Source organism: Durio zibethinus, chromosome 6, assembly GCF_047325235.1.
Source record: "Durio zibethinus cultivar Kanyao isolate XHJ-2024 chromosome 6, ASM4732523v1, whole genome shotgun sequence".
Lineage (NCBI taxonomy): Eukaryota > Viridiplantae > Streptophyta > Magnoliopsida > Malvales > Malvaceae > Durio > Durio zibethinus.
In genome coordinates, this window is record NC_143167.1 from 4435365 (window position 1) to 4458052 (window position 22688).

Genomic DNA, 22688 nt, shown 5'->3' on the forward strand with positions numbered 1-22688 from the left:
AAAGATAAAAAGTTGAGTTAAATCAAGATTGTATCAAAGAAGCTAAATTTTCTTTATAAATCAAACCAGTTAAAGAATTATCTACAATTCCTAGCTGGTCATGCAGGCTGTCCCCCACTCGGTGTTCACACATCCTCTTCTAGAAGTGATTGATGGTCTATAGTCAGAAAAGTTCCATTGAAGGTATTTGGGGACAACTACGAAATGATAGGTTGTTATAGTTTTGTGGTTTTCAAAAGCTATATCCAAGAACAAGCTTCTTTACTGGGAAGATTTAACTAAAACAGACTTGCCACTCAAGCAGTGCCAGTTTCACGGAGCACAAGGACTGCATAGAGCAGATTGTTTTCATTGTTAATGAATGGAGAGAGATCATCTGTAATTTTATTAGAAACAAAACATTTAATCATGTCAAATCGGTTGCTTATTAATAGTCCAAGTCAGGACGTACAACATTAACAGAAACAAAGCTGAAAAATCCTTGAAAACAAATTCAGCTAATAAATATCTAAAGACTCGAGTAAACAGCAAATACTGGAACACGTAATATAAATGTTTATGGCTAGTGATATTGTCCTTAACATTGGGGCAGATCAAGAGGTGGAGGCTGTACCGTCTGCAATATCCCAACTCCATTCTCAACCAGGAAAGATGTGGCCAAGCCCCAAGTTAGATGGGAGTCTATATGACAATGGAGCAGCCAGATTCCTGTTTTGGACCAGTTCAGTAAATGACAAGCATCAAAATATGGAAATTGTCTAATATTGAATTAATGTACTTATATGTAAGTTTGGCATGTTACCTGGATTATCAGCCACAAACCGAATGGCTACCCATCCACCCGGAGGTGTTCCAATGGTATTTCTCTTGGGCGGATCGAAAAGGTTGAATTTGGCTGGATCATTTCTGGGATCAAAGTTACCAAAACCACTTCCAACAACATAGAATTGGAAACCATGGAGATGCATCGGATGATCGTCAACTGAGACAATATTTGTATCCTGAAACACAATTTGTACCTTGGAACCAAATTTCAGTTTAAAGAGCTTTGTTCCCTTCATAGGTTGCCAGAGGCCTCGGCTCACATTGCCTGTATAATCAAATTGAATGGGAGGAACAGGCGGAAAGTCTGTGGTGAAGATACCAGGTTGACCTTGGTAGTAGGCCTGCATTAAGGAGTTCCTTCTTGGGAGTACAAACGAGACATTGTTGATGCTGGCAGTGAAACGAGTTCCGTTGGGGCCTTGACATCGAGGGCTATTAGGATTTGAGCAGTTGATTAGTCCTACCCCCACTGTAAAAAAGAGGCTCTGATCAATCTCAATGGGAACTTTGACCTGGGAAAGACTCGTAAACTGGGCAGTGAATGCAGTTGTGGTAGCTGTGTCATTGAACCCCGGTAGCTGTGGTAAGATTGGTTTCAAAGATTGCCCTTTTTTTGCGCTGCAAGGAGCAGATTTATATTCAAGGATTGCTGTTGTGGTGGTATTGTCAAAGGGTGCATTGGCGCTCTGGTAGGCATGTGCAGCCATGTAGTAACGAGCTGGAGGCTGATCAGCGGTAAGAAGGACATCGGTTGTCTGACCAGGAGTTATCATGATGACATTAGTTGTGAAAGGTTTAGTGTAGGCAGCGTCAGCAGCAACAACGGTTAGTTTGTGGTTGGCCACATTAAAGAAGAGTTCTGCATTCATCGCAGAGCTGATGATCCTCAGAAGAATTGTCTCACCCGCCTCCACAGGAAATATGGCAGTTTCTGCATTTGCAATTAATAGTTACTATATCATCTTCTCAATGATGTTCCTATTTTGCAAGGAAGCAAAGTAGTTTCATATGACTTCAATTATTTTACCTACTCGAATTTCTCAATCAGGACCCTGAAGTAGATAAATGGTGAAAGCATACCTTCGCTAGAGCATCTATACAAGTCCCCTGGTTGACCATTAATTGTAAATGCATCTGATACATTTGGAGGAGCTCCTGTGAAAAGTGCCAGCCTAAGAACATCCATCGGATTTCTATCCCACCATTCTCCTGTTTATCATCATAATAATTCATTTGTGTTATGCTATATATACTGAAAAGGAAGCCCTAACGACGTACAACGATGTAAGACATAGGGTTACCAAGAAGAATAGGAATTTCTCTCTTGGGCATTGGGAAGGGGTATGGAGAACCCAACTTAGGATATATGATGAGAGCTCCATAAACTGTGGCTCTAAGCCATCTGCTATGAGCATGCCACCACAAAGTCCCCTCCTGGTTTTGGATGGTGAATTGGTATGTGTAAGACCTCCCTGGTTGGATAGGACACTGTGTCACATACTCAGGCCCATCTGCCCATGGATTTCGTAATTGTCGTAACCCATGCCTGATCAATGAAAGGCAGAAAATGATACCAGAAATACTATCACCATTTCAGTCTAGTTTACACTTCATTTCTTTGCACGCTTACACAATTTGCAAAATCAAAATTTAACCTTTTGAATGATGCAATGAATTTAGTATCTACTTCTCAAGTTTTGCTAGGCTAAGTTGGTTTTGTAATGCATAGTAGTATAAAAATTACCAGTGGAGGGTGATATTGTATCTGGCACTGTTTATAGCTTTGATCACCAGGGAATCTCCATCTCGCACTTCCAATGTTGGTCCTGGAAATTGCCCATTCACTGTCACAATGCTATGAGTTCTGCACAGCCTCTTCACTGGCTTGGCTTCAATCTGTTTCAATTCAAAGGCCAAAACAGGAAGATTAAAAAAAAAAAAAGGAAAGAAAAAAAAAAAGGATTAAAATTATGCTATGAAGAAGTCATACAACAAATTCATGGTAATGAATTGCTGCATCTGCAAAGGATGCGAGAAAAGCAAATATTAAAAGAATGCCAAAGAATAAATAAGAGTTGCATGGCTTGGCCCTGAGTGTGTGATGTTCCATTGCTCTCTCTCAGCGTTTGGTTGAGGGAGTGATTTGTGAGCTTGGACTTCAGGGAGAGCAACTATTTATGCTAGGAATAAGCGGGAAAAGACAAGAATTTAACTGTTTCTTTATATTGAAAAGAAAAATGTTTTGCCAAAATTAGGTTTCATGTCAACATGAGAACTTAAATTTTAGGACATCATTATTCTAACCATACAGAGGGTTTGGTGCACCCACTAGCGGCATTCATCTATCGGACAAGAAAAAAAAAATCAATTAACAAAGGGAGATTCTGCACTCTTAATTCTCGAATGACTAGTTATAATCTCTCTACTGGGGCAGTTGCAAGCTTGTCATCAATATATAGTTCCATGATTATTAACTCGAATCTTTCAATCTTGCATAAAATTCAGTGCTGAAGGGCCCAACAAGGGAGAATCAATGATTTTATTATTATGAAAGATGGATCAAATTCAATAGTGTATTCCCTATCTTCACTCTTAGCAAAGTTATATTTGGTTCTCGACCGGACCAAGATTATTCCTAATTTGATTTTCTTCATAATCGGAGAGCAAAAGTGTGCAGACTCATGATTTACTCTATTTAAGTTTGATGCTTTGCAGTCATATTTAATCCTGACGACTATTAGAAATAAAACATCTTGTGAAGATGTTGTTTAAGTTTTATCTCTTGGTTAGTAAATAAAACAAGTAAAGGATCAACAGTTAGCTAAACAATTTGTGATTCTGCCCTAACAACGTAGACCAACCATTTTTCAACCTGTCCTCTGCTCACTGAATGACTGTCTATGTACTTCTTCGTCAGGTATTAATGTCTTTTCTCTATCTGTATCTCTTAACTTCTTTACTTTTACTTTTACTTTTAAACATACATAGGTTTTGATTTTTCGTTTCATTACTAATAAATAATTACAAGGCAATCATTATCATAGGACAGCAGGGGTGAGGTTGAATTTTGATTGGATTTGGTAAAGCAAGAAGAAGAGCTATATTATATCCAGATTTATTTGACTATTTTGGTTAAATATGCATGAAAGACGTCAGAATTAGGCTATGGTATTGACAAAGCCGATCCTCAGGCAGTTTAAGGTTAAAAGAAGATGCCAGAATTAGTCTATAGTCTTGACAAGGTCGATCCTCAGGCAGTTTAAGTTTAAAAGAATAAGTCAGAACTCAGAATTAGTCTGTGGTCTTGACAAAGTCGATCCTCAGGCAATTTAAGGTTATGGTTTATAGTAACAAGTCGTCAGCTGCATTATCTTTGATGAAAAGTTTTCAACTCATTCTATGGACTAAAGTTTATACGCCCAAAGAGGAGTTTTGACAATTTTGCTTTGAATGAATCGACATTTTTTTTCAAGTATTGATTTAAGATCATATCTTCACATTGAATTTTGACTTTCTTGTGCTTACACTAAATCCTTCCTTTTTCGATGGATTCCTCAGTTTTTCAACATGATAATAATAATAATAATAATAATAATAATAATAATAATAATAATAATAATAACAAGATCAACTTTCTTACTGTCATCAACACTTTCTTTTTTTAAGTGAAAATTTTCCTCATGATTATCGGTACTGTGAATCAGATAAAGTGCAGAATAATGCTGATGAAGAAATGTTAAACCTGCAAATATCTTCAACACGGTAATATTACCTTCTTTAATTTCAACATAAATTAAAGATCATGTAAACATCAATCAAGGTACCGACTCAACAAGCAAAAGGTTATTTTCTTCTATAGTAGGTGATTAATATTGAAATGAAGCAGGTTTGACAGGTCTACTCCCCATTATTTTCTATGTAAACTAGAAGATCAATGTTTTTCAACAGTTTGTTACAATGCAGATTACAATAATGAAGTAGGTAGCCTACCAACTGACTTCAGATTAAAAAAACATAGAATGAATTTACTAAATATTTTCAGGCATGCTAAACCTGCACAATTTCTGTCGGGACCTTTAAGTAATCAATTGAACCGTCAACAGAAATGTTGGTCTCTGACTCTGTCTTTAACAGTCTACCGTCATGGCATTGACAGTAGAAACCAACAGTCCAATGGCAATGCTTGTCTTCGTATTCCCTTTCTACTAACTTTGCTTCTCAAATACATACGGCTACCAACCCTCTTATTCAATTTAAACATCGTTGAAATGCCACGATATGCTTGACAAAATACAATAACTTAATGAGTAAAAGATAATGGCAAGAAAAATGAACGAATAACGATTCAAAAGTTCATGGTTTCGTTTACTATGTTCACATTCATGACAAGGAGGATGAACGTTGCAACATGGCAATGCCATTTGTGTTTTCCAAATAAACGTTACAGGATGCCAACAAAAGAAAAAGCCGATTTAAATATTGGAGGTTCTGCTTGAAGTAATATTTTTGTGCTATAATGGCCTGTTTAGATCCGTTTTCCCAATCACCTGTTGTGTATCGACAAGACAACAAACCAAGTCAAATTCCAAGAGTTTCCAACTTCCTACAGAAAAGAACCATTTTCCTAGGAGAAGAGACGAAAGCTTTTCAATTTAGATTTGGATACCAGTTATTTGGGTGTTACATTGCAAGAATCTAAAATACGAATATGAAACTACAATTAAAAAGAAATTCAAAAAAGCATGAGAATAAAGGGAGGGAATTTATTTAGTGTACACACTCCAACAAGAAAACCTACATTGAATTCCAAAACTGTGGAAAGGCCATCTGTCAAATCACAAACTAACATTTATCTGGTATCAAAATCAGCAGATAAAAAAGGGGAAAAGAACAAATCATGAATAACAGGACCCAAAACATCAATTCCTTCAACCTCTTTCTGTGAGAGGTACAACGTTGGATCGGCTAACATTCCCAAGATTAAAGGGGGGAAAAAAGATCAGGCCTAACACATGCTTCAATGTTGCTTCCATAAATCCCTCTCTTCAGACCTGAGCTATCTGCTGCTTCAAAGTTTTTAATGACTTTATTTTTGATTCACAAATACGCCAAAATTCAGAGAGTACTGTACACTGTCCGGATACTATTTTTCTTGCCACATCAACAGGACTCCAATCCCGTAAAGCTTGGGAGATCCGATTCCCAAGTTCTGTCTCATTTGGGGAAGATACCAAAGTTTCAAAAATATGGAAAACCTGTCCAGGTCCTTCATCCTGTCCATTTCTCCGAAGAGGGGACACCAAAATGTCTATCTTATTGTCCTCTGGGCTGTTGATCTGATCTTGTGACCATTTTGCAACCTCTTCTAATATGCCACATAAAGACTGTATAGCATCCCGAATTGCATGAGTTAACAAAGAGAGAGACTGATCCATAGATCCACTCTTCTTCTTCTTCTTTCCAGATGGAAGGCAAGACCGGACACAAGACTGAATTACAAGGCCATGCCAAGCCAATGGTTCAGTAACCAGTTGGACTAATATAGGTAAATCACCCTGTGGAGATTGAATCAGAGGCTCCATGGATCTGACCTTTCCCAAAATGTAGCTTTCCAGAAGAGAATTTACAAGATGCCAACTACCAGGAGTACATTCACCTCCATGTTGTCCAAATTCATGAGAATTCAAGTTCCAAGCATTAAAAAATACAGCAAAGTTCAACCAGTCAATTATGTCTGAACCAAAAGCCTGTATAAAACCTCAAAATTAATTTTGCAGAAGGTAATTAACATTATATGATACTTAAGCAGTATAGGCATCAATATCTACCTACCAAATCTACGAAAACTGCCATCACCAACCTTTTGATAATATCAATGAAGGCATATAAGCATCTGTTCTATGAGTAAGAGAAAAATGTAGACCATAATATTCCCCCAATTGTTTTAGCAACATGCAACATACAAAACTAGAGACAATGTGATTAAATATTCAAATTACCTAATTTTAACTACTTCCTAACATGTATTGACTTCTGAGGAACAATGTGTAAATCTTTACATCTCTAAGATCGGAGCATAACTTGACAAGCACAACAATATTCAGTACATGATCTCATCAGCCAGCATATTAAACTGTATAACCAAATACAAGACCCTGCAACAATTAGAATGCATGAGAATGTACTAATTGAGGATACGCAAACAGTCACAGTACCTCATAAGACTTTAGCCCATGGGAAACTCCCACAACCACATCTACTGCATCATTTAAGGAAAATCCCAACATTTTTGCATAGCGTTCAAGCAAAGTCTTCAGCTCTGAGGATATTTTAGGATCAGCTAGAGAACCATTGATTTCACTGCTATCCTTTTGTAAGACTGATGCACTTTGAATAGACAAATATATCATCCGAGGAAGAAGAGACTTCCTCTCAACGATTCCCCGTACATTTGCTTCCCTTTCCTTTGTCTAAATTTGATCAACAAGAAAAGAAACTCCCAATTAGATAACCAATAAAAAGATAGAAGATGCAAGGCATAATTGTCAAGAGAAAACCATGGAAAATAAATTCTTTCCACAACAAACATTACACAAACTACAAGTCTACAAGAAATTGGGGACAGAGTTTAGTACCAAATTTTCTTTAGGATAGTATGAGATTCCTTCAAATGGACCTGAAGCAGCAAAAGTTTCAAAATGGTTCAAGGAAAATAACCAGAGGAATAGTTCAAGGATTAAAGAGAAAGACCTCAAAAAACATCAACAAGATAATGAATAATAAACCAATCAGGTATTGCTATGCATCATGCTATACAGACCTAAAAGATAGTTTTTCTCTTTAGTTGGCGTCCACCAAGGTCGTGACTGGAAATCTTCATTGAACGTCAGCGATTTTGACCCAATCTCATTAGAGAGCTCTACAAAGTCAATCCCGCATTTCAAGCTCTCAAGAATACTCTAGATGAAAAAATAGTAATGTTACATGCATTCCCCAATACAGCAAAACATTATTGGCGTTAATTACTCAAGGATTTCAAATACACTTACCTCTTCTTCTTCAATATTGTCTGCACTTTGCTTTAGCTGCAGAATTGGTGATTCAACCCTTGCCACCAAATATTGATTTGAATGTTGCAACCGCTCTTTGAACTGAACAAATTCTATTACCTGGAGTACAAGGTAACGAATATTCCTCAGTTCACATACTCAAGACCTAAATCTCATTCCAACAATTAATTTATCTTTGTTTTCCCTGTTAGCCGGTAACATCTACTGGCTACAATGATAGAGCCCAACAGTCAGTTTTACATTGTTGGAAAATTTATATATTCAACATGGACAGGGCAATGAAGCAATAGGAAATTAAGATATGCTTGCCATGGAATAAACTGCTTATGAAGGCAAAATTAAGAAGCTTGTTCACTGAGCAAGCAAATCAAGCTCAGAATTCACTTAAGTTTCAAGGTGAAGAGTCAAGCATGTTTCAGCACCACTATATGGAGTCCATCATTCTGGAACCGAAAAAGTTCACACATGGCATAAAAAGGAAAAGAGAGAAAATATTCAAGGGAAATAACAGTTTGCCAATATTTTATTTTCTGCAAAAAGACAACTCCAAGGATAGCTTCCTTTAAGCTGGCCAATTCAAACTTCAAGAATCCCCTCCTATTTAGTTTAAGTTCATTATTGTCATCCCTTCTCATCAAGTATTCAAGATATAAAAAAAAAATCCTGAAATACAAGCACTTTTATCAGGTTTAACAGTATAGTGAAGGGACTAGTACTCCATTGTACCCTAAACTATACCTCCTCCAAAAAGTAATAAAAAGAAATTGTATATATACTCTTCGTGTAAAGATTCTTTAATTGGCTTTTCAGGCAAGAAAACAGCTACACAAGGATTTGATCAGCTGATAGAAAAGCTGACCAGAAAGTTAAATTAAGACAACAAATGTATAGGACCTAGTGTTTTCTTTCCATGAGAGTAAGTAAAAAGGATTTCCTTCATCCAGCAGGCATAAAGTTTTTATTTATTTTACCATGTTACTCTTGCAACGACAATATTATACATCTTTTTGTTAGTCTCTTTTTCTGTTTCTAATTTTAAATATAACATCAATAATTAATATTAAGTATTTTCACCAAAAACACGGACACACAAGTAGCGGTAACTTAAGTTATTCCTCAGAGAGAGATTATAGAGAAACAAACTTCTTTCCTCATTTTGTGGATAAAAGTGAAAGAAGGGAACTATTGTAGTTTTGAAAGGAGTATCTAAAAAGGTAAAATACATACTTTAGAGTAATTTCTATGGCGATAAGCCAGAAATGTAAGATCTGCAGATTCTCTGAAGTGATCATCCATAAACTTAAGGTAATCTTTTATCAGATTGCTTAAATCTGCCCACAGGGGAGATGCCAACATCTGGGGCAACATGTGATGTGAAACAGTTTCCATCAAGATATTCTTCACATCCAATGATTTATACCTAAAAAGGAGAAACAAAAAAAAGAGTAAATTTCGTACCTAGAGAAGAGGATGATGACATTTAGAGGAGCTAGAAACATGTCAGAAAAGTGATTAGCATTGTTTACTTTGATACAAAAGTAATGTTTTCAGTATTAATCACATAATCCCACTTACCTTTCATATGCCAAGGAAAGGGCACCAAAGTGTGAATATAAGTGCAACAATAAGATTTTGTACTGCCATACATATCTGCCAAAATGAGCACACGGGGACAGATGTTATCTCCAAGAATAAGAATTTCACTAGCAAAACAAAGAGCTTTCAAACAGAAAGCAGAAAATTTTAGCCAAAAGTTATTTTAACGCACTAACACTATCAACCAGCCACCACACATGGTCATCTCATTAACCAATATCAATTTCTCGAACCAATAAGTCAAATTAAGCAAACAGTGATTTTCAATTAAAATTAATTATTTATTAGACGCTGAAAAGCCAAGTGAGAAAATAAGCATTTCCTAACCTTCGGATGGTTAATCCAAACTCCAAAACCATAATCGCCTCAACGAAATAGCCAAGATTTCTCGTTCGCCAAAATAACTAAATCCAAAAAGAAATTTATCTTAAGCGAATATTAACCTTAGAGATATAAATAAGGTAGTTGCTGGAAAAATAAAAGACATCTCAATAACTTGTCCGGTAAAATCATATGCAGCACAAACCAGAACCAAAAACAACATGACATAACAGGAAAACATGCACCCACAAAGTAAAATGTACATTCTTCTATCCAGTTATGCAGATATTAGCAAGCAGAGGAAACATAAGAGGGAAGATATATATCCTGCTGGCCGATTAGAGTTCATAGCGAGGTAACTCTAAATCAAAGACTATCTGAGAGAACATACCTCTTCAGCCCTTTGAGAAATGAGGTAATCATGACATCAGACAGGCACTGAAGTCCACCTCAGAGATCCACAAATTTCAACAACAGACACTTCTACCTATCTCTTTTAAGGTAATTCTAATGTAGCTAATTCCTATCAAATTTACAATCGTTACTAGCGGATGAGACATTATGCTCCATCCCTTATATCTTATATAATATACAACAACAACAACAAACTAAGCCTTATATCCCACAACTCTGGAGTCGGCTGATATCTTATATAATATGAAAGTTCTAACTATCAGAACCCTATTTATTTTTCCTCACATGGTAAGCAGATCAAACTTATTTCAATTTATTTAGTTTATCTTCGTATTGTAGTAAAAAACCAACCTAAGATAAAAGGTGTCAAAACTGCACACTGAAACAAAGTTGATTACAAGCAACCTTATAGTCCTTTTCCACTCCACCAAAACCAGTCCTAACATAACTTACACAACGCATTTATCATCACTCTAAGATGTTTCTTTGATGGAAACTGTGGATGCACCACAAGAACAAGAATCAAGCATATATTATAAACCACAACCCAAAAAAGAAAGAAGTACTGAGAACCTAAATAGTGAAAACACTAATTGTAGAATGCCCAGATGGAAGAAATACAAACTACAATTTAACAAAGCAATTTGAAAAAAAAAAGTAGCAGACTTGAATGGCGAAAGAAAAAAAAAAGCAAGTGCACCTGAACCAACACATTGCAGACAATCGATAACAGCTCTTCACCATGCATACTCTCTTGCGGATCCAATTCCTTGGAAAGTGGAAGGTTTTTACGGTACAACTCAGCCATTTGTACAGCAGACCCTTCAAGTTCTGGGAATGAGAGTTATATAATAGATCTTTAATTAAAAATATAACAGTGCAACTGAAGGTAAAGTAACATAATACACCATTGCACAATCCTCATATTAGTCACTAGATGTGTGATGAGACTCACCACCCACAGAAAGCCTGAACATGTTTCCAATCAGTTCTTGTGTTTTCAAAAGTGTTATTGACTGCCCCAGTGCTTTAGTCGGCACTGCTGAAAGGGAGTTTGAGTTTTTCATTAACTTGTCCAGAAACTCCATCTTCTTTTCTGGTGATACTACTTGAAGAAAGGCCTCAACATCAGAAGTGAAGCAAGCAAGGTGTCCAAACCTGTACTTAGCAAACAAAAGCTCTATTGTTAATAAAAAGTTAATCATGTGTATTTGTCTTCCTAGAAGTGAACGTGCAACCAATGCAAATAGCATAAGATTCACAGCATCATTGCTGCAGATAATTTTGGCAACAACAAACTTAATCAATCAAACAGCAGGAAAAGAAAGCAACAGAAACAGGAGTATTAGCAAGTTAATAAATTCACAACTCTATCAAAATCGATAAAAACCAATTGAAAAGCAACCCATTAGCAGGAAAAATGTTGTATGAACAGACCACAATAAGATAAACCCAAAGCTCAGGCTAAATAATTACCAGATACATGAAAGATAGAACAGTACATAATAACTCAGTAAAAAACTTTAATTGAAGGCCAAGGCATACCTTGAATAATATTGCAAAAGGGCTTCTATAAGATCATCATCGTTGTTCTTTCCAAATAGGAATTTCCTCCTTTCAATTTCAAGATGTGCCAAGTATGGATTTCTTAAAGAATCATTACTAGCTTCTGCTCGTAACTTTTGTACAAATGCTGAAGCATTTGATATGCGAGAATCAAACTGCAGATTGACCAGATTGAATTTTCAATACAATATTGTTGCATAGCACTACATGAGAGCTGACACATAAAACTTAGCAAGTAATATTCAAAAGTTATTAATAATATACCACTTCATCCGTCAAGTGTGTAAGCTTGCATTCCACAAATTTTGGGGGATGAATTGGAGCATTGATTGTTTCATTGGACCAACAGCTGTCATCCTCAAATAAACAGCCTAGATAATGTAGGAAAGCCTCCCAATCATCCGCACTATTAGTAACAGAAAAAGAAAAGAAAAAACCAGACTGTTAGAGATGGTATGTTCAGGAGTAAAAAATTCAACTTAGAACCTAAGTACATGCTAGTAACCTGCCATAGTTACTGATGCATAGTTTTGCTATAAATATCTGTAACATCCATAAGCATACCATAGTTCTAAGATTTTCTGGTATACATTGGCAGCAGTGGCATAGTCACCTGCCCGAGCAAGAAGCTTCCCCTGTCAACTTAAAGTCAAAGAACATAATTTGATAAGAAAAGAAAAGCAGAACAGCAACTCCCCATGAAAATAATGTGCAATCTTACACATCACAATGAATTTTAATGATGAATTCCAGGTAATTTACATCTAAGTCCAGGATATATAAAACATGCATTTTCAATAGGTGAAGAGTATGTGCAAAAGATATTTCCAATATCAACATTTATATACTATTAACAAGTAGGAAATGTAAGCTTCAGAAAGTACCTGTATCCGTAGCTTATCAACTTCAATCATCAGAAGGGATCCTAATTTCCCCGTGAGAATTTCCAAAGCATCACTATATTTTTCTTGTTGCTCCAATATTGAAAAGTAGACAATAAGAGCTGTACAGATGTAGGATTGAATATCATATGTACATGAGAACACAAGAGCTGCTCTCCAGGTCGCCTGCCAAGGAAAAGAGATGGAAACAGAAATTTACCTTCAGGCTCATGCAAGCTATGAGAAGCAACATGCTTCTTAAGTAAACCCTCAGCTAAGAGTAACAGCTTCTCTCCACCATTGCCACAAAGAACCTGACAGAAGTTCAGACCCCACAAAGTAAGCAGTTGAAGTAGACAAATTATATGTTATAGGTAATTAGTTATTCTCCTTGAAAATGATGAGGGAGTCATCTATAACACTCTTGTAGAGTGCATTCCAGTATAAAGTTCCATGAGACAATCAAGTAGGACTATAAATTCATTCTAAAAATAGGATAAACCAAGCAAATCTGTAATTAGTTCCTTGAAAACCTTTTCAGTTATGCCAATAACACCAACAAGGCAACAATAACCCTTCTGCCAATATTACATAGTATGAATTAATACATAAAGGACAAAAGGCAAGAGTATTTGACATCTATTTCCTATGAACATGTCTGGCTATTGTTTTTGTTGTTGGATGATTAAAAAAATAAGAATATTTTATGAACTATATATCTCTTTAGAAGAAATGTTAATCAATAGTCTTCTATTGTTCTACAAACAAGTGGAACTATCAAATCAGAGATCTTTTTTTTAATGGACCTAAACAAACTTATCAGAAGGAATTGAAATTTGAATTCAAACTGAAGAAATAGGATTTTTGAAAAACTTTTGTAACAAACGACTAAATCACAGCAGCCTTTTGAAGCCTGACACCGCCTTAGCACTTTCAGTACATATTTTATACTTCTGAAAAGCCTAGACCAATTCTATGTATTTTCATAGCAGCTGGCATCTCAAGAGGTAAACCTCATGACCCTAAATGACACTGTTCTTAACATCCCCTTTACAGAAAGGACTGCAACATTTTCAAACCTGAAACCAGATCGGACTGTTGAGCCGCTGCAACCATCAACAGGTTCGATCTTGGGTTTGAAGACAGCAAGTTTTTGGAGCAACCCAACTGCATATAAAATATTTTCTTTCAAGATAGTTTTATTAGAAAATATGCTTTATTTAAAACATTTTGACTTGATTAGATTATTTTCAATATGTTTATTTTTTGCATGTTTAGTCACGGCCTTGCCTGGTAGAAACACTGTGCAAAACTTCAGTCGGGACCAACCAAGAAGAGATGGTAGTTTACATTCAATTCCATAGATTGGAAACAATCTTCCACCAAAAATTGTTAATTCCATTGCGCCAGCTTGTTAAAACTTTTTTATTCTAGTTATGAAGAACACACTAACATCGAGTTATTTTTAACGACCACTACCATCAATGACATGTTCAACAAATTTGAGAAAGTGCAGCTTGGAAAACTGGCAGAACCTGCAACTGGATGCTACAAACTGCCCAGAGCAAAAACCTTTCTTCACCAACAAGCTTATACATTTTGATGGCAGTCTGGCAGAAAATAAAAGCCCCGATAAGTTACATCAATTACGAGCTTGTCCTCATCAAAACAGAAGCCCAAAAAATTCCTATAATATAAAAACAACATAAAAGAAATGGAAACACAAACCTGTTGCTGCTTAACAAACGAATACTCTCGAACATAACAGTTGAAAAGCCCCATCATTAGTTCCAAATTGTTTGGGAATTTCCCACAGGCATGCTCGTAACAGCTAGTAGCCAAATCCACTGATAATTACCAAAAACAAAAATCATAGAGAGAGACACTTACCGACTATCAACAATTAAAAAACTAAACAAATTAATGCGTTGATCAATTGAGCCAAAAATAAAAAAAACTTACAATGATCGAGTCGTTGGAAAACAATTTGCAGCGTGCTAAGAGTGAGATCATCCATTAACAGAGACTCATCCCTACACAAAAGCTCTTTCGCATTTAAACAAACAGATAGTGCTTCGTCGGATTTTCCCATCCTTTCCAATATCAAAGCCTTGAGAGCCTGCAAATAATCAAGATTCAAAATAATTTAAGCCATCAAAATAAGACTAGTTATCGAAGCTTAAAATCGAATATTGACTTACAAGAGCGTAAGGAGAATGCGGATGTTTGGAAAGAAGAGTGGTAGTGATTTTGAGAGCAGTTTTGAACTGTCGAGAATCGATGGCGTCCCAAATGGGTCGGACCCGCCGCTCGGGAATTCCACCAGCTAAGCCGAACTTGGAAGCCATTTTCTGGTTAATTTTTGGGGTTCGAGTCTTAGGATTGGGATCAAAGATTCGTTATCTCTATCTCACTGTGTTACTGGCTTCGTTGCGAGCATAAAAGCTAAGGAATGAATGAAATGAAGGAAGCCGAAGTAAGATGTGGGAAACCTAATCAGAGTGCCTGCCTGTTTGGAAGCGGGTTTAAGTGTTGGATTTTTATGATAACGGTACCGTTCGAATCCGATGAAATTCGATCTGATTTATTTAAATAATATATAATATAATAAAATTTTAAAATTTTATTTGAATTTCAATCAAATTTTTATTTAATTTAAATTAAATTTATCAGTTTGATTCCGTAAATTGATCTTTATTTTTTTATTTTTTTTATTTTACATATTATTTTAATATATTTAAATAAATTTTGATATAAATTTATTATTTTTATTTTATAATAATTTAAAAATATATAAAATTTTAAAAAAATATTTAATTTAATTCAATTTAATTTTTTATATTTTTAATTAAAATTTAATTTAATTTTAATATATATTTAATATTTAAATTTAATTCGAATAAAAAATAATTTAAATTAAATTAAAATATTATAATTTCAAATCAATTTTTAAATTTTGTTTCTCACTCCTCCTGATTTTTACCCTTACCAAGATCGCGTTGCATCGGGTTCAAGGGTTGTATTTGGACGTTAAACTCCTTTTAGTTTTTACGTTTATTTTACTCGAATGGACCGACCCACCCAAGTTTCACTTTTATATCTTTTTCGAGCTTTTTTTTTTATTAATTATTATTTTTTAAAATCAATAAATTAATTGTTTCTTTTAAAATCATTAACTAAAGGTACTATTATTCTTTTGAAATTGAACCATCCACACACACCATTAAATAGTTTTTAATGTTTTGGTGAAGCATTTATTCATTAAGATGTGAATGGGAATACTACTTCAAATATAAATTTGAAAATCATTGAATAAATAACTTTTATACATATTCTTTAAAACTTAAGAACCTTCAACTTATACATATTCTTTAAAACTTAAGAACCTTCAACATTGGTATTCACTTATTTATCCTATAAAACATTGGTCTCACTTAAAATAAATTGTGCATATTTATTTTATTAAAAATAAAAAAAAATATTTTAAAAAAAGTGTTAAGCCCTTCTATAAATTTTTTTTATTTAAGTTTTTAAATTAATTGTTTCACAACTTAGAAAATACTAGTATTTATTTACCATAGATATTCATTAGATCAATATTTGATGTGTTTCAATTTCCAAATTATTTTTTAATTATATTATAATTCATGCGACGTACAAAATAATTTCATATATTATAAATATAAATTAGTATTCTTTTTAAAATATATTCAAATATTTCAAATTTATAACATATATAAAATTTTATATTTGACTAATTTATCATATAAAATAAATTTTAAAAAAAGCAACAATAAAATGATATGTCTTCACTTTGCACCGTCGTTATCTACAATAATATTTATATACCTAAATTTTGTATCAAATAAAAATAAATTACATGTATTTCTTAAAAAAATAAAAATTTATATTATTGAATGATAAATTAAATAATAAAAGAATATAGACATATTTTTACTTTTGTAATATTATTGAAATTACTATATAAAATAAGAAAAAAATGTTAGGAGACATCTGAAAAGAAATTGCAAAAAATATTAATGTTCATGAGAACAAACTTAGTAATAGAATATACTTTGAAAAAAAGAAATATGTCAACCAAAAAATAAATAACAATAGTAATGGAATTCAAAACAGTTGCAAAGTGAAAAACAAAAATAATAATATAACATATTACATTTATAGTTTTTAATTTGTAAAATAATTCTTTGATGACAATTAAGATTGAATAGATAAATTTTCAAATGATATTTTACAAAAACTAAAGGAATATAATAAGTGATAAAAATTAAATAAAAAATTTTGCCTATTTTTTAAATATAAAATTAATAATTAAAGTTAAGATAGATATATGTCTTATTATGTAGAGATTTAATATGAAAAGACTATTTAAATTTTGAATATCTTAAGTAAAATTTAAAATATATATGTTTTGTTTTATACAAATTAAAATAAAAGCATTTAGTGAATTTTTTGAAAGATTTGGATAAACTTAATTTTTATAATTTTAAAACATATTGAAAATTTTTCATAATTAAATAATTTATTAAATAAGATTATTTGGTAAAAAATTAAATTTTTTTAGATAAAATTAATATTATATATATTTTTAAACATATTTTTAGATTAATTTGATTTATAATTATAATTTAAATAAATTTTATATTTAAATAAATTTAAGTTTATTTAATTTGTAATTAAGAGAGGTTATATACTTAAATGTATATATCATATATGTCATTTAAAAAAATTGTCCATGTTCATGTAATTCAAGTTTATATAATTTATAATTAAAAGAGACTATATTCTCAAATATATATATATATATATATATATATCATGCATACCATTTAAAAAAGTTGTTCACATAGACATCTATGTGATAAACTTTATTAGGTGTCTCTCTATATTATAATATAATAATAAACTAGATTGTGATCCATATGCTGTATAGTATAAATTTACTTATTTCATGTATGTATATATATATATATATTTAAATTAGTATTTGTTTTAATTATTTTTTGAATTTTCAAATTTATTACATATAAAATTTTTTTTATCTGACTAACTTATCATAAAAAAATTTTAAAAAACAAGAAGAAAATGATTTATTTTCATATTATACCATATTTATTTGCAATAATATTTATATACCTAAAAGTTATATCAAATAAAAATAAATTACATGCTTTTCTTAAAAAAATAAAAAATATATATATTATCGAACAATGAATTAAATAATAAAAAATTATAAATATGCTTTCACTTTTGTAATCTTATTCAAAATACTATTTAAAATGTGAAAAATGTTACGAAACGCATGAAAAAAATCAAATGAAAAAATATTAATTTTCATAAAAACAAACTTGTAATAGTGGTAAAATATACATTGAAAAAAAAAAAGATGCAAACCAAAAAATAAATAAATTGTAATAGCAATAGAATTTCAAAAAGTTGCAAATAAAAAAAAAAAAATATAACACATTACATATATAATCTTTAGTTTCTAAAATAACTCTTGTATGACATTTAAAATTGAGTAGATAATTGTTAAATTGATATTTAAAAAAATTAAAAAGGATATAATAAGTGATAAAATTAAATCAAAATTTTTATCTATTTAAATTAAATTAAATTAAATTTATCAGTTTGATTCCGTAAATTGATCTTTATTTTTTTATTTTTTTTATTTTACATATTATTTTAATATATTTAAATAAATTTTGATATAAATTTATTATTTTTATTTTATAATAATTTAAAAATATATAAAATTTTAAAAAAATATTTAATTTAATTCGATTTAATTTTTTTATATTTTTAATTAAAATCTAATTTAATTTAATTTTAATATATATTTAATATTTAAATTTAATTCGAATAAAAAATAATTTAAATTAAATTAAAATATTATAATTTCAAATCAATTTTTAAATTTTGTTTCTCACTCCTCCTGATTTTTACCATTACCAAGATCGCGTTGCATCGGGTTCAAGGGTTGTATTTGGAAGTTAGACTCCTTTTAGTTTTTACGTTTATTTTACTCGAATGGACCGACCCACCCAAGTTTCACTTTTATATCTTTTTCGAGCTTTTTTTTTTATTAATTATTATTTTTTAAAATCAATAAATTAATTGTTTCTTTTAAAATCATTAACTAAAGGTACTATTATTCTTTTGAAATTGAACCATCCACACACACCATTAAATAGTTTTTAATGTTTTGGTGAAGCATTTATTCATTAAGATGTGAATGGGAATACTACTTCAAATATAAATTTGAAAATCATTGAATAAATAACTTGTATACATATTCTTTAAAACTTAAGAACCTTCAACATTGGTATTCACTTATTTATCCTAGAAAACATTGGTCTTACTTAAAATAAATTGTGCATATTTATTTTATTAAAAATGAAAAAAATATATTAAAAAAAGGGTTAAAACCTTCTATAATTTTTTTTATTTAATTTTTTAAATTAATTGTTTCACAACTTAAAAAATACTAGTATTTATTTACTATAGATATTCATTATATCAATATTTGATGTGTTTCAATTTCTAATTTATTTTTTAATTATATTGTAATTCATGCGACGCACAAAATAATTTCATATATTATAAATATAAATTAGTATTCTTTTTAAAATTATATTCAAATATTTCAAATTTATAACATATATAAAATTTTATATTTGACTAATTTATCATAGAAAAATAAATTTTTAAAAAAGCAACAATAAAATGATATGTCTTCACTTTGCACCATCGTTATCTACAATAATATTTATATACCTAAATTTTGTATCAAATAAAAATAAATTATATGTATTTCTTAAAAAAATAAAAATATATATTATTGAATGATAAATTAAATAATAAAAGAATATAGACATATATTTACTTTTGTAATATTATTGAAATTACTATATAAAATAAGAAAAAAAGTTAGGAGACATCTGAAAAGAAATTGCAAAAAATATTAATGTTTATGAGAACAAACTTAGTAATAGAATATACTTTGAAAAACAAGAAATATGTCAACCAAAAAATAAATAACAATAGTAATGGAATTCAAAAAAGTTGCAAAGTGAAAAATAAAAATAATAATATAACACATTACATTTATAGTTTTTAATTTGTAAAATAATTCTTTGATGACAATTAAGATTGAATAGATAATTTTTCAAATGATGTTTTACAAAAACTAAAGGAATATAATAAGTGATAAAAATTAAATAAAAAAATTTACCTATTTTTTAAATATAAAATTAATAATTAAAGTTAAGATAGATATATGTCTTATTATGTAGAGATTTAATATGAAAAGACTATTTAAATTTTGAATACCTTAAGTAAAATTTAAAATATATATGTTTTGTTTGATACAAATTAAAATAAAAGCATGTAGTGAATTTTTTGAAAGATTTGGATAAACTTAATTTTTATAATTTTAAAACATATTGAAAATTTTTCATAATTAAATAATTTATTAAATAAGATTATTTGGTAAAAAATTAAATTTTTGTAGATAAAATTAATATTATATATATATATTTTTAAACATATTTTTAGATTAATTTGATTTATAATTATAATTTAAATAAATTTTATATTTAAATAAATTTAAGTTTATTTAATTTGTAATTAAGAGAGGTTATATACTTAAATGTATATATCATATATGTCATTTAAAAAAATTGTCCATGTTCATGTAATTCAAGTTTATATAATTTATAATTAAAAGAGACTATATTCTCAAATATATATATATATATATTTATATATCATGCATGCCATTTAAAAAAGTTGTTCACATAGACATCTATGTGATAAACTTTATTAGGTGTCTCTCTATATTATAATATAATAATAAACTAGATTGGGATCCATATGCTGTATAGTATAAATTTACTTATTTCATGTATGTACATATATATATATTTAAATTAGTATTTGTTTTAATTATTTTTTGAATTTTCAAATTTATTACATATAAAAAATTTTTTATCTGACTAACTTATCATAAAAAAATTTTAAAAAACAAGAAGAAAATGATTTATTTTCATATTATACCATATTTATTTGCAATAATATTTATATACCTAAAAGTTATATCAAATAAAAATAAATTACATGCTTTTCTTAAAAAAATAAAAAATATATATATTATCGAACAATGAATTAAATAATAAAAAATTATAAATATGCTTTCACTTTTGTAATCTTATTCAAAATACTATTTAAAATGTGAAAAATGTTACGAAACGCATGAAAAAAATCAAATGAAAAAATATTAATTTTCATAAAAACAAACTTGTAATAGTGGTAAAATATACATTGAAAAAAAAAAAGATGCAAACCAAAAAATAAATAAATTGTAATAGCAATAGAATTTCAAAAAGTTGCAAATAAAAAAAAAATAATATAACACATTACATATATAATCTTTAGTTTCTAAAATAACTCTTGTATGACATTTAAAATTGAGTAGATAATTGTTAAATTGATATTTAAAAAAATTAAAAAGGATATAATAAGTGATAAAATTAAATCAAAATTTTTATCTATTTTTTTTAAATATAAAATTGATAGCTAGATTTAAGATTGACATAGATCCTATTATTTAAAGATTTAATATAAAAAGACTATTTGAATTTCAATATTTTAGGTGAAATTTTGAAAAGATAATTTTTTATATATAAATTAAGATAAAAGAATAAAGTGCATTTTTGAAATATTATAATATTTTTAGTTTTAAAACATGTTGAAAATTTTCATAAATAAATAATTTATAAAATAAGGTTAACTGGTAAAAAATTAAAATTACATGGATAAAATCCATATTTCAAAAATTTAATTAAAAATATATCTAGATTAATTTGATTTGCAATTATATTTTGAATATTTTTAAATTTTGAATAAATTCAAAATTATTCAATTTGTAATTAAAATAAAATATATTATTTAAAAAAATTATCTTACATATCATTTAAATAAGTTATTTATATAAATATCTATATGATAAATCTTATCAGGTGTTTATAACTATTGTAATATAATAATATATATAATATGATACGATTGGGATCCATAAAAAATATGTTTAAATCTTAAGATAATATTTGATATCATTTTTAAAAGTATCAAGATAATTTAATTATCAAATTTATTTTATCATTTATGATTTGAAATTATTTTATTTATTTAACATTTATTTATTTTTTAAAATTAAAATATTATATTTAATATTATTAAAAATTAAATAATTATACAAATTAATAATTTTAATTAGATCCATGAGATTCCGACTTCCAAACTATTGCTTCAACAGGAAAGCTAACAGCAATCTCTTGCACCCACTTTCTAACACTTGTGTTATTAAAGAGCCACGTCATCTCTCAATTAAAACACGAAAACAAAAAACTTATGATAACAGATTGTTTCTTGATTTTTTTTTTCTCTCTATCGTGCAGAATTAGAGAAAAAAAAAATCAACTTTTGAGCTGTCAAACTGTAGCCATTTAATGCAACTCCCCTGCCTTCAAAATCATTTTTTATAGTAACCCCACAAATTCTCAAACAGTATATTTTTCTTCACTTTGAGTATAAAATCAGCATGAAATAACACATCAAGATAATAATTAATGTTTGTTAGCCCGAATGATAATTTTTTTAAGTAAAATTTTAAATTTAAATTTTGTGAATGAAAAAAATAAATATTAAAAAAAATTATCTTTTAAATTTTGATTTGATTCTATAAATTAATCAAAATTTAAAATAATTATTGAATATTAAAAGATCTCAAACAAAATAAAACAAAATAAAACACATCAAAATAATACATAAATACATCGTTGGATCCTATGTCCAGTGATGATAAAAAAAATTCCAACACAAGATAAAAATAAAATTCCTTAATCACATCTTGACAAAACACCCCTCAAGCATAACTATTTGCTTAGATAAAATAAGAACTGAATATGCAAGGTTTCATCCTAACTATTTACTT

General features: G+C 29.8%; 2 protein-coding genes across 4 annotated transcripts; both read right to left on the reverse strand.

Annotated features, from left to right (window-relative positions):
- Window positions 1–389: 389 nt before the first annotated feature.
- Window positions 390–3004, reverse strand: LAC3 (laccase 3). The gene is made up of 6 exons (XM_022876332.2): window positions 2816–3004; window positions 2570–2721; window positions 2127–2371; window positions 1906–2034; window positions 803–1756; window positions 390–708 (listed from the first exon to the last, which is right to left on the reverse strand). The coding sequence occupies exons 1-6, from the start codon at window positions 2933–2935 to the stop codon at window positions 578–580; spliced, it is 1731 nt and encodes a 576-aa protein (XP_022732067.2). The 5' UTR covers window positions 2936–3004; the 3' UTR covers window positions 390–577.
- Window positions 3005–5568: 2564 nt separating this feature from the next.
- Window positions 5569–15184, reverse strand: LOC111284740 (N-terminal acetyltransferase B complex auxiliary subunit NAA25-like). Of its 3 annotated transcripts, XM_022873623.2 has the most exons (19): window positions 14875–15184; window positions 14636–14792; window positions 14402–14520; window positions 14209–14283; window positions 12894–12987; window positions 12677–12795; window positions 12357–12427; window positions 12057–12198; window positions 11772–11947; window positions 11182–11384; window positions 10927–11057; window positions 9819–9895; window positions 9471–9545; window positions 9123–9315; window positions 7875–7994; window positions 7646–7784; window positions 7461–7501; window positions 7041–7295; window positions 5569–6572 (listed from the first exon to the last, which is right to left on the reverse strand). In XM_022873623.2, the coding sequence occupies exons 1-19, from the start codon at window positions 15019–15021 to the stop codon at window positions 5871–5873; spliced, it is 3036 nt and encodes a 1011-aa protein (XP_022729358.1). In that variant the 5' UTR covers window positions 15022–15184; the 3' UTR covers window positions 5569–5870. The 3 variants fall into 3 exon arrangements, with proteins under 3 accessions (XP_022729358.1, XP_022729359.1, XP_022729360.1); XM_022873624.2 differs by lacking the exon at window positions 14209–14283; XM_022873625.2 differs by lacking the exons at window positions 14209–14283; window positions 14402–14520; window positions 14636–14792; window positions 14875–15184 and adding an exon at window positions 14153–14179.
- Between the last annotated feature and the right edge of the window lie 7504 nt (window positions 15185–22688).